This window comes from Babylonia areolata, chromosome 30 (assembly GCF_041734735.1).
Source record: "Babylonia areolata isolate BAREFJ2019XMU chromosome 30, ASM4173473v1, whole genome shotgun sequence".
Classification (NCBI taxonomy): Eukaryota; Metazoa; Mollusca; class Gastropoda; order Neogastropoda; family Buccinidae; genus Babylonia; species Babylonia areolata.
The window spans coordinates 1,457,183-1,469,682 of record NC_134905.1 but is presented as its reverse complement, the minus strand read 5'-3'; the positions used below and the strand labels follow the sequence as shown (position 1 = coordinate 1,469,682).

The 12,500-nt window shown below is 49.3% G+C and overlaps 1 protein-coding gene across 1 annotated transcript in view; it reads right to left on the bottom strand.

Moving 5' to 3' along the window:
• LOC143275662 (uncharacterized) overlaps nucleotides 1-12,500 on the bottom strand; it is a 139,857-nt gene that overhangs the window by 21,429 nt on the left and 105,928 nt on the right. Inside the window, exon 3 of the mRNA XM_076579937.1 lies at nucleotides 9,240-10,269. Within this exon, the coding sequence (XP_076436052.1) occupies nucleotides 9,240-10,229 (990 nt within the window). The 5' untranslated portion in view covers nucleotides 10,230-10,269. The remainder of the gene's footprint in view (nucleotides 1-9,239; nucleotides 10,270-12,500) is intronic.

The following is a 12,500-nucleotide window of genomic DNA, read 5'->3' as shown; positions in this document are numbered from 1 at the left end:
CTGCTGCTACTACTACTACTACTTCTGCTACTAAGAAGGAGAAGAAGATTAAGAATAATAATAAGAATATATCATTTAAAACAACAACAACAACCACTACAACAGCAACAACCACTACAACAACAACAACAACCGCTGAACAGGACTGTGATTTCTCCAGGCATCATTTATCGGACGATGAAAAACCTGGCGGTTATGTCCCCTGTCAGGAGAGAGGCGGAGAAAGTGTGATGGATTCAGATTGAATGCTGAATGGCATCCTGATTGCGTCTGGTCTTCTCTGTCTCTCTCTCTGTCCGTCCGTGTCTGAGACACCACTAGCACTGTGACTGTCTCTGTCTGCCTCTGTTTCTGTTATTCTGCTTGTGTCTCTGTCTCTGTCTCTGTCTCAACTTGGGCATCAATGTGTGTGTGTGTGTGTGTGTGTGTGTGTGTGTGTGTATGTGTGAGTGAGAGAGCGAGCGAGCGTGCGTGAATGCGTGTGACAGATGATCACCCAGAGAAAATGATCGGCCGGTGTGAGAGAGGAAAGCAATCCGTATCCGCCATCATCATGATTCACTGTGGTGTGAGAGTCAGACATGTCCTTTGTACCTCCCCCCCCCCCCCCCCCCCCCCATTATCATCATTCACTGTGGGAGTCAGACATGTCCTTTGTACCTCCCCCCCCCTCCCCCCCCACCATTATCATCATTCACTGTGGGAGTCAGACATGTCCTTTGTACCTCCCTCCCCCCCCACCATTATCATCATTCACTGTGGGAGTCAGACATGTCCTTTGTACCTCCCCCCCCTCCCCCCACCATTATCATCATTCACTGTGGGAGTCAGACATGTCCTTTGTACCTCCCCCCACCATTATCATCATTCACTGTGGGAGTCAGACATGTCCTTTGTACCTCCCCTCCCCCCCACCATTATCATCATTCACTGTGGGAAACAGATATGTCCTTTCTGCACGGTACAAAGCCCCCCACCCACCCACCCACTCACCTGCCACCCTCACCCCCCCCCACCCCACCCCCCCAAAAAAGATTGCAGCCTCTGTCAAACCGGACAGCAAGAAATGGCCAACCCCCCGAAAAACTGCCGTGCATGATCATGGTAGTTCACTCGTGTCAAAAGGACAGAATTGCGACGTTTTCTGCACTGTGAGTAGTGCCAGTGTCGTTCGCGAAAGGAGGAATGACGTCATACGATAGTAAAATTGTACCAGAACCCATTAGGGTCATTTTCGGAACAAAATGATCAGTGTTGCTTCTTTTGACAGGAACAATATATGATTGTCGTGTTTATGGGTATTTTTCTATAACTGAAGACCGAATGAAATATCTTTTATTTATTATTATTATTACTATTATTGTGTGTGTGTGTGTGTGTGTGTGTGTGTGTGTGTGTGTGTGTGTGTGTGTGTGTGTGTGTGTGTGTGTGTGTGTGTGCTGTATTCTGTACAGCGCGTTAAGCCTCAGACCATGTGCTGTAAAGACGGCAATCAGTACTGCTTTCTTTTTCTTTCTTGTTCTTTTTGCTCCATGTTCTTGTTCTCGTTCTAGTTATTGCCATTGCTCCTGTTCTTGTTCTAGTTCATGTTCTAGTTCCAGTTCTTGGTATTGCTCCTGTTCTCGTTCTTGTTCCAGTTCTTGTTTCAGTTCTTGTCCTTGTTCTTATTCTAGTTCATGTTCTTGTTCCAGTTCTTGTTCTATTTCATGTTCTTGTTCATGTTATAGTTCTTGTTCTAGTTCATGTTCTAGTTCTTCTGGTTCTATTTCATGTTCTAGTTCCAGTTCTTGTTCCAGTTATTGTTCTACTTCATGTTCTAGTTCGTGTTCTTGTTCCAGTTCTTGTTCTAATCCATCTTCTAGTTCTCGTTCTAGTTCATGTTCTAGTTCCAGTTCTTGTTCTAACCCATGTTCTAGTTCCAGTTCTTGTTCTAGTTCTTGTTCTAATTCATGTTCCAGTTCTTGTTCTAATTCATGTTCCAGTTCTTGTTCTAATTCATTGTTCTAATTCATGTTCCAGTTCTTGTTCTATTTCATGTTCCAGTTCTTGTTCTCCTCCTCTGCTACCACCCCTTCCTTCTCCTCCATCTTGTTCTTGATTTTTGTTGTACTTGTTGCAGTTGAAGTAGTTACTGTTGTTGTTGCTGCTGCTGCTGCTGCTGCTGTTGTCATTATCATCATGATCATCACCACAGTCATAACCATGATCAATGAATCATCTTCCTTAGTCTTCGTGTCCTTGTTCTCCCATTATCGCGTCTTCTTCTGGTGGCTGTGCTTGTTGCTGTGCAGTTGGGTCAACACCGCCGTCATCCTCATCATCATCATCATCATCATCGTTATCGTGTCCAGTGACTTGGCGCCGAAGAGATGGATGGACACCCGCCCGTCACAGGCAGTCCCTGCCCTGCCCCCCCCCCCTAACCCTCCTCCCCCAACCCCCCCATGCCCCTCTCACACACACCACTGTCATACAGCACGATGCACAATAGCTGCCTTCACCGCTGGTCGTCACGCCAGGTCCCTCTCCCCTTCCCCTCCCTCTCCCTTCCTCCCTCCCTCCCCGAGACACGTACAGCCACCATCACCATCATCAGCCACTGGATCGATAATCACAAGGACAGAGTAAGGATCCCCACCACCACCCCACACACACGCTCACATCCTCTCCCCACTACCACCACCCGTCCTCTTCCCGCTCATATTTCCCTGGATATCAGGCACTGTCATCTGCAGTCTGTCTGTCTGTGGCACAACACGTTATTCTGTCATCTGCAGTCTGTCTGTCGCTGGCACAACACGTTATTCTGTCATCTGCAGTCTGTCTGTCTCTGGCACAACACGTTATTCTGTCATCTGCAGTCTGTCTGTGGCACAACACGTTATTCTGTCATCTGCAGTCTGTCTGTCTCTGGCACAACACGTTATTCTGTCATCTGCAGGCTGTCTGTCTGTCTGTCTCTGGCACAACACGTCATTCTGTCATCTGCAGTCTGTCTCTGGCACAACACGTTATTCTGTCATCTGCAGTCTGTCTGTCTCTGGCACAACACGTTATTCTGTCATCTGCAGGCTGTCTGTCTGTCTGTCTCTGGCACAACACGTCATTCTGTCATCTGCAGTCTGTCTCTGGCACAACACGTTATTATGTCATCTGCAGCCTGTCTGTCTGTCTCTGGCACAACACGTTATTCTGTCATCTGCAGTCTGTCTCTGGCACAACACGTTATTCTGTCATCTGCAGTCTGTCTCTGGCACAACACGTTATTCTGTCATCTGCAGTCTGTCTGTCTCTGGCACAACACGTTATTCTGTCATCTGCATCCTGTCTGTCTCTGGCACAACACATTCTGTCATCTGCAGTCTGTCTCTGGCACAACACGTTATTCTGTCATCTGCAGTCTGTCTCTGGCACAACACGTTATTCTGTCATCTGCAGTCTGTCTGTCTCTGGCACAACACGTTATTCTGTCATCTGCAGGCTGTCTGTCTGTCTGTCTCTGGCACAACACGTTATTCTGTCATCTGCAGGCTGTCTGTCTGTCTGTCTCTGGCACAACACGTCATTCTGTCATCTGCAGTCTGTCTCTGGCACAACACGTTATTCTGTCATCTGCAGTCTGTCTGTCTCTGGCACAACACGTTATTCTGTCATCTGCAGGCTGTCTGTCTGTCTGTCTCTGGCACAACACGTCATTCTGTCATCTGCAGTCTATCTCTGGCACAACACGTTATTCTGTCATCTGCAGTCTGTCTGTCTCTGGCACAACACGTTATTCTGTCATCTGCAGTCTGTCTGTCTCTGGCACAACACGTTATTCTGTCATCTGCAGTCTGTCTGTCTGTCTCTGGCACAACACGTTATTCTGTCATCTGCAGTCTGTCTGTCTGTCTCTGGCACAACACGTTATTCTGTCATCTGCAGTCTGTCTCTGGCACAACACGTTATTCTGTCATCTGCAGTCTGTCTGTCTCTGGCACAACACGTTATTCTGTCATCTGCAGTCTGTCTGTCTCTGGCACAACACGTTATTCTGTCATCTGCATCCTGTCTGTCTCTGGCACAACACATTCTGTCATCTGCAGTCTGTCTCTGGCACAACACGTTATTCTGTCATCTGCAGCCTATCTGTCTGTCTCTGGCACAACACGTTATTCTGTCATCTGCAATCTGTCTGTCTCTGGCACAACACGTTATTCTGTCATCTGCAGCCTGTCTGTCTCTGGCACAACACGTTATTCTGTCATCTGCAGTCTGTCTGTCTCTGGCACAACACGTTATTCTGTCATCTGCAGTCTGTCTCTGGCACAACACGTTATTCCGTCATCTGCAGTCTGTCTGTCTGTCTCTGGCACAACACGTTATTCTGTCATCTGCAGTCTGTCTCTGGCACAACACGTTATTCCGTCATCTGCAGTCTGTCTGTCTCTGGCACAACACGTTATTCTGTCATCTGCAGTCTGTCTCTGGCACAACACGTTATTCTGTCATCTGCAGTCTGTCTGTCTCTGGCACAACACGTTATTCTGTCATCTGCAGTCTGTCTCTGGCACAACACGTTATTCTGTCATCTGCAGTCTGTCTGTCTCTGGCACAACACGTTATTCTGTCATCTGCAGTCTGTCTGTCTCTGGCACAACACGTTATTCTGTCATCTGCAGTCTGTCTGTCTGTCTCTGGCACAACACGTTATTCTGTCATCTGCAGTCTGTCTGTCTCTGGCACAACACGTTATTCTGTCATCTGCAGTCTGTCTGTCTCTGGCACAACACGTTATTCTGTCATCTGCAGTCTGTCTGTCTCTGGCACAACACGTTATTCTGTCATCTGCAGTCAGTCTGTCTCTGGCACAACACGTTATTCTTCTGTCATCTGCAGTCTGTCTGTCTCTGTCTAGTGGTGACCAGTCCCTGTCTAGTGATGACCAGTCCCTGTCTAGTGGTGACCAGTCCCTGTCTAGTGGTGACCAGTCCCTGTCTAATGGTGACCAGTCCCTGTCTAATGGTGACCAGTCCCTGTCTAGTGATGACCAGTCCCTGTCTAGTGATGACCAGTCCCTGTCTAGTGATGACCACACCCTGTCTAATGGTGACCAGTCCCTGTCTAGTGGTGACCAGACCCTGTCTAATGGTGACCAGTCCCTGTCTAATGGTAAACAGTCTCTGTCTAGTGATGACCAGTCCCTGTCTAATGATGACCCCACCCTGTCTAATGGTGACCAGTCCCTGTCTAATGATGACCAGTCCCTGTCTAATGACCAGACCCTGTCTAGTGATGACCAGTCCCTGTCTAGTGGTGACCAGTCCCTGTCTAGTGACCAGTCCCTGTCTAATGATGACCAGTCCCTGTCTTGTGGTGACCAGTCCCTGTCTAGTGATGACCAGTCCCTGTCTAATGGTGACCAGTCCCTGTCTAGTGATGACCAGTCCCTGTCTAGTGACCAGTCCCTGTCTAATGATGACCAGTCCCTGTCTAGTGGTGACCAGACCCTGTCTAGTGGTGACCAGACCCTGTCTAATGGTGACCAGACCCTGTCTAGTGGTGACCAGACCCTGTCTAATGGTGACCAGTCCCTGTCTAATGGTAAACAGTCTCTGTCTAGTGATGACCAGTCCCTGTCTAATGATGACCCCACCCTGTCTAATGGTGACCAGTCCCTGTCTAGTGGTGACCAGTCCCTGTCTAGTGGTGACCAGTCCCTGTCTAGTGATGACCAGTCCCTGTCTAATGATGACCAGTCCCTGTCTAGTGGTGACCAGTCCCTGTCTAGTGATGACCAGTCCCTGTCTAATGATGACCAGTCCCTGTCTAATGATGACCAGTCCCTGTCTAGTGGTGACCAGTCCCTGTCTAGTGATGACCAGTCCCTGTCTAATGATGACCAGTCCCTGTCTAGTGGTGACCAGTCTCTGTCTAGTGATGACCAGTCTGTCTAGTGACCAGTCCCTGTCTAGTGATGACCAGTCCCTGTCTAGTGATGACCAGTCTCTGTCTAGTGATGACCAGTCCCTGTCTAGTGATGACCAGTCCCTGTCTAGTGATGACCACACCCTGTCTAATGGTGACCAGTCCCTGTCTAGTGGTGACCAGTCCCTGTCTAGTGATGACCAGTCCCTGTCTAGTGGTGACCAGTCCCTGTCTAGTGATGACCAGTCCCTGTCTAGTGATGACCAGTCCCTGTCTAGTGGTGACCAGTCCCTGTCTAGTGATGACCAGTCTCTGACTTCACAGTTTTCGTCATTCGGGTGATGCGATATTCTTTTTATTTGTGGTTTTCGTGCGAGTGATATCAGTTTTGAATCCTTTTCATTATTAATATTATTATTATCATTATTATTATTTTTGAGACAGCTGTTGTATGACACAGTACAAAATATTTCGCATAGCATTGTCCCCGTCATTCAGTCGTAGATCTGAGTTAGTGGCTTCCCATGGGGGAGAACTTCCGATGAAAGTTGCCGCATACCTGCTTACCTACCTGCACACAACCACCCATCCACCCCAACCCCCATCCCCCCCTGTCTGATCCACACCTCTTATCTACCTATCCACATGCTTCAGCCACACGACACGACACGACACGGTATAATACAGTACAGCACAGCGCAACGCAACGCAACGCAATCCAATACAGTAAAATACAACACAATACAATGTAGCATAGTACAGTACGATGCGATACGATACAATACAATGCAATGCAATGCAATACGATACAATACGATACGATACAATACGATACAAGACAATACAATACGATACAAGACAATACAATACAATGCAATGCAATACAATACAATGCAATGCAATGCAATGCGATACAACGCGATACAATACAATACAATACAATACGATGCGATACAATACAATGCAATGCAATGCGATACAACGCGATACAATACAATACAATACGATACGATACGATACAATACGATACGATACAATACAATACAATCTCTGTCCATCTCAACGCTTCTTAAGGTCAGTGCAGAGCAAGACAAATCTGCCCATTGTTCGAACAAAGAGAGGACCAAGTCGCCAGCCTTGCTTTCCCATGGTCCCGAATCATGGAGGCCTGTCCAGCCCTCACCCTGTCGTGTCTCTCTCTTATCTCCTTCCGCACCAATGACAAAGGCGATGATGGTAGCGCTTCCCCGCTGCTGACATCAGTGGAACGTCACATGCGGAACGTTCTGACACTGTAGACGTGGATGAAGACAAAGACTATCGCATTTCTTGTGACGAAAGCAACAGGCTGGTCCATTCAGACAGCCACTGGACATCAGATGGGGTCTGTGTGGGGGAAAGGACAACACTACAGGCCATTCAGACAGCCACTGGACATCAGATGAACTAAAGACGTTTGATGAATACATAAACTGAAGAGGAAAACGACGACTTCGACGGTGAAAACTGAAAACTGATGAAGACGAAACTAGAGCACAAAAGACGGTGGTGATGAGGAGAGGGCAGCAGGAAGGCCGCAGACATCCAGAGCACCAGTGCTGTCCGGCCAACACAGGCTGAAGAGGGGGAAAGCACAGGAAGTGGGACGCTGCTAACTGTATAAATTATATCCTTCTGGAAGGATTACCCCTGCAAAAAAAGACGAGACATGTCCAGCAGGGCACTCCCTCTGAGCTGGAGCACACAGAACATAGATACATGGCCACCCGGAGGAAAACAATCCTCACTTGAGGGTGCCAACTGGGCAAAAAGCCCCAACCCCAAACAAGCACGACCTTCTTCCAAGAAGGCAGCGGGCGCAAAGACTAGAGAAGTGTCACTGACAGACTAGAAAGGCTTGAACCTCTGTTCAGCAGTGACAGGAACGCAGCACATGACTCCACGATTGCACGTGAAAAACGTACAACCGGGAGCCACACATACAAAAAGACAAGCAAGCTGGGGAGAGTGAGTGCGGAAGGGCATGTACAAAACAGAACTTCACACGTGATTGTCATGAGTTGTGACAGGTCTGTGTGGAGGGAAAGGACCACACTACAGGCTGGGCCATTCAGACAGCCACTGGACATCAGATGGGGTCTGTGTGGGGGAAAGGACAACACTACAGGCTGGACCATTCAGACAGCCACTGGACATCAGATGGGGTCTGTGTGGGGGAAAGGACAACACTACAGGCTGGTCCATTCAGACAGCCACTGGACATCAGATGGGGTCTGTGTGGGGGGAAAGGACAACACTACAGGCTGGTCCATTCAGACAGCCACTGGACATCAGATGGGGTCTGTGTGGAGGAAGGAAAGGGAGGAGACTGGTCATCCCGAGCGAGGTTATAACGCAACGAATCGAACACAATTCTACCTCCAAAATAGAAAGAGCTATTCCCGTCTTCCGGCGCATGCGCAGTAAACCCGGAACCCGGTCTGTGACCTCAGAGACACCGGCAAGTTCGCAGAAAGGAGAAGGAAGGACTCTTTCTGATTGTCTTTTATCTAATGAGCGGCCGGCCAATTTGGAGGGTCGTTAGGCCGAGGGCAAGAGACCCCTGATTGGATCTCTTCAGACCAGGAGCTCCATCAGTGAGGAGCCAAGAGCCTTGTGAGAGAGATGACCGACCGGTCAGCCAGTGACGTCAACAAACGCGTGCCGGAGGACAAAATGAGGTATGCAGAGTGGGCAGAAGGAAGGAGGGAGGGAGGGAGAGGGGGTGTGGCGGGGTGGGGGTAGGGGAGGGAGGCAGGGAGAGAAAAAGTACAGCCAGCCAGCGTGCAAGCATGCACCCGGATACAGTGGAAATTCCAGTCTGACACCGACCAGGAAGAGAACGACACAAGGCATTGTGACATGTAGCAAACGATCAGAAACAAGAAAAGAAAACAATACAGAAGAACATCAAACACACACTTACACACACCCGCGCGCGCATGAACGCATGAACACACACACACGCGCACGCACACACACACACACACACACACACACACACACACACACATATATATATATACACATATATACACATGCGCGCGCGTGTGTGTGTGTGTGTGTGTGTGTGTGTGTGCGCGCGCATAAAGAGAGACGTACAGACAGACGTACAGACAGAAGGACACACAGACGGACAGACAGACGGACAGACAGACGTACAGACAGACGGACAGACAGACGGACAGACAGACCTACAGACAGACGGACAGACAGACGGACAGACAGACCTACAGACAGACGGACAGACAGACCTACAGACAGACGTACAGACAGACGGTCAGTGGCCATACCTCCTGGGACTGGTCCTCAAACAGGTTGTCCAGTTCCTCCTTGCTGACCGGCTGTGGCTGAGGAGTCAGCACCTCCTCCTCCTCCTGCTCCTCCTCCTGCTCCTGCTCCTCCTCCTCCTTGGCCTGTTCCCGAGCCTCGGCCACCTTCTCCTTCACCTCCGCCAGCACCTCCCCGGCCTCCTCCATCTCGTCCTGCGCTTTGTCCACGGCTTGCTTCTGAAGCTTCTCCACCGCCTTGAGCAGAGCCTTGAACTCTGCTTTCGTCAGCCGCACGTCGTCCTCATCGTCGTCATCGTCAGTCTCCGATGACGTAGTCTTGGCCTCGATGACGTCAGCTGAGCGTGTTTCGGGGACGGGGACGGAGACGGGGACGGGGACTGGGTCCTGTCTGGGGTCGCCCTTCATGTCGGTCATCACTTCCTTGTCCTTCTTGGAGGCCACGGCAGGGGTCGGGCCCGCCGCGCTTTTCTTGTCCACCATGCCGCTTCTGCCGCCGTTCTCTTCCGTTTTCTCGCCGAAAATGGCGTCAAGCTCTTGGTCCGTGGGCTGGATCTTGACCGGGGAGGGAGGGAGGGGGCGCTGTGGGTAGAGCGGGAGGTCCTGTGGCAGCCCCTCCTCCTCTTCCTCCTCCTCCTCCATCCCCTCGCCGTACCCACCGTCCAGCCCCAGAGTCCTGGCCAGCCACTCCGCGTCAATGGTCTCCTCCGGCGGGGGGCCTTGCTGTGCCGCGGCGTTGAACCAGGGCTCCAGGTCAGCCAGAGTCAGGGGTCGCTCTCCCAGGAGCTGGGCTGCAGCAGAGGATGAGGGGGATGAGGGGGAAGAGGGTAGGAGGCCGTCCTCATCTCCGAAGCGACGCCGCTGACGTTCGAGCATGCGCAGAGCGTCTCCTAGGTCCGTGCTTCGGCTGTGACGTTTGTGGATGGCGAAGGAAGTGACGTGGTAGGCTGACGTCACCAGGAGCAGGAGACAGAGGCTGTGGGTGGACGCCATGTTGGGATGTCTGGGTCGTGTTGAGGTCTCACAGATGATGCTGAAAAGAAAGAGACGACGGAATTATAGTGCTTTGTTTGATGCTGACAGGAAAGAGACGACGGGAGTTATAGTGCTTTGTTTGATGCTGACAGGAAAGAGACGACGGAATTATAGTGCTTTGTTTGATGCTGACAGGAAAGAGACGACGGGAGTTATGGTGCTTTGTTTGATGCTGACAGGAAAGGGAAGAGGGAGGTATGGTGCTTTGTTTGATGCTGACAGGAGAGGGAAGAGGGAGTTATAGTGCTTTGTTTGATGCTGACAGGAAAGGGAAGAGGGAGTTATGGTGCTTTGTTTGATGCTGACAGGAAAGGGAAGAGGGAGGTATGGTGCTTTGTTTGATGCTGACAGGAAAGGGAAGAGGGAGTTATGGTGCTTTGTTTGATGCTGACAGGAAAGAGACGACGGGAGTTATAGTGCTTTGTTTGATGCTGACAGGAAAGAGACGACAGGGTTATAGTGCTTTGTTTGATGCTGACAGGAAAGAGACGACAGGGTTATAGTGCTTTGTTTGATGCTGACAGGAAAGAGACGACGGAATTATAGTGCTTTGTTTGATGCTGACAGGAAAGAGACGACGGAATTATAGTGCTTTGTTTGATGCTGACAGGAAAGAGACGACGGAATCATAGTGCTTTGTTTGATGCTGACAGGAAAGAGACGACGGAATCATAGTGCTTTGTTTGATGCTGACAGGAAAGAGACGACAGGGTTATAGTGCTTTGTTTGATGCTGACAGGAAAGAGACGACGGGAGTTATAGTGCTTTGTTTGATGCTGACAGGAAAGAGACGACAGGGTTATAGTGCTTTGTTTGATGCTGACAGGAAAGAGACGACAGAGTTATAGTGCTTTGTTTGATGCTGACAGGAAAGGGGAGAGGGAGTTATAGTGCTTTGTTTGATGCTGACAGGAAAGAGACGACGGGGTTATTGTGCTTTGTTTGATGCTGACAGGAAAGAGGCGACAGGGTTATAGTGCTTTGTTTGATGCTGACAGGAAAGAGACGACGGGAGTTATAGTGCTTTGTTTGATGCTGACAGGAAAGAGGCGACAGGGTTATTGTGCTTTGTTTGATGTTGACAGGAAAGGGAAGAGGGAGTTATAGTGCTTTGTTTGATGCTGACAGGAAAGAGACGACAGGGTTATAGTGCTTTGTTTGATGCTGACAGGAAAGAGACGACAGGGTTATAGTGCTTTGTTTGATGCTGACAGGAAAGGGAAGAGGGAGTTATAGTGCTTTGTTTGATGCTGACAGGAAAGAGACGACGGAATTATAGTGCTTTGTTTGATGCTGACAGGAAAGAGACGACGGGAGTTATAGTGCTTTGTTTGATGCTGACAGGAAAGAGACGACAGGGTTATAGTGCTTTGTTTGATGCTGACAGGAAAGAGACGACGGGAGTTATAGTGCTTTGTTTGATGCTGACAGGAAAGAGACGACGGAATTATAGTGCTTTGTTTGATGCTGACAGGAAAGAGACGACGGAATTATAGTGCTTTGTTTGATGCTGACAGGAAAGAGAAGAGGGAGGTATAGTGCTTTGTTTGATGCTGACAGGAAAGAGAAGAGGGAGTTATAGTGCTTTGTTTGATGCTGACAGGAAAGAGACGACGGGATTATAGTGCTTTGTTTGATGCTGACAGGAAAGAGAAGAGGGAGTTATGGTGCTTTGTTTGATGCTGACAGGAAAGAGACGACAGGGTTATAGTGCTTTGTTTGATGCTGACAGGAAAGAGACGACGGAATTATAGTGCTTTGTTTGATGCTGACAGGAAAGAGACGACAGGGTTATAGTGCTTTGTTTGATGCTGACAGGAAAGAGAAGAGGGAGTTATAGTGCTTTGTTTGATGCTGACAGGAAAGAGACGAGGGAGTTATAGTGCTTTGTTTGATGCTGACAGGAAAGGGAAGAGGGAGGTATAGTGCTTTGTTTGATGCTGTCAGGAAAGGGGAGAGGGAGTTTTAGTGCTTTGTTTGATGCTGTCAGGAAAGGGGAGAGGGAGTTTTAGTGCTTTGTTTGATGCTGTCAGGAAAGGGGAGAGGGAGTTTTAGTGCTTTGTTTGATGCTGTCAGGAAAGAGAAGAGGGAGGTATGGTACTTTGTTTGATGCTGACAGGAAAGGGGAGAGGGAGTTATAGTGCTTTGTTTGATGCTGACAGGAAAGAGACGACAGGGTTATAGTGCTTTGTTTGATGCTGACAGGAAAGAGACGACAGGGTTATAGTG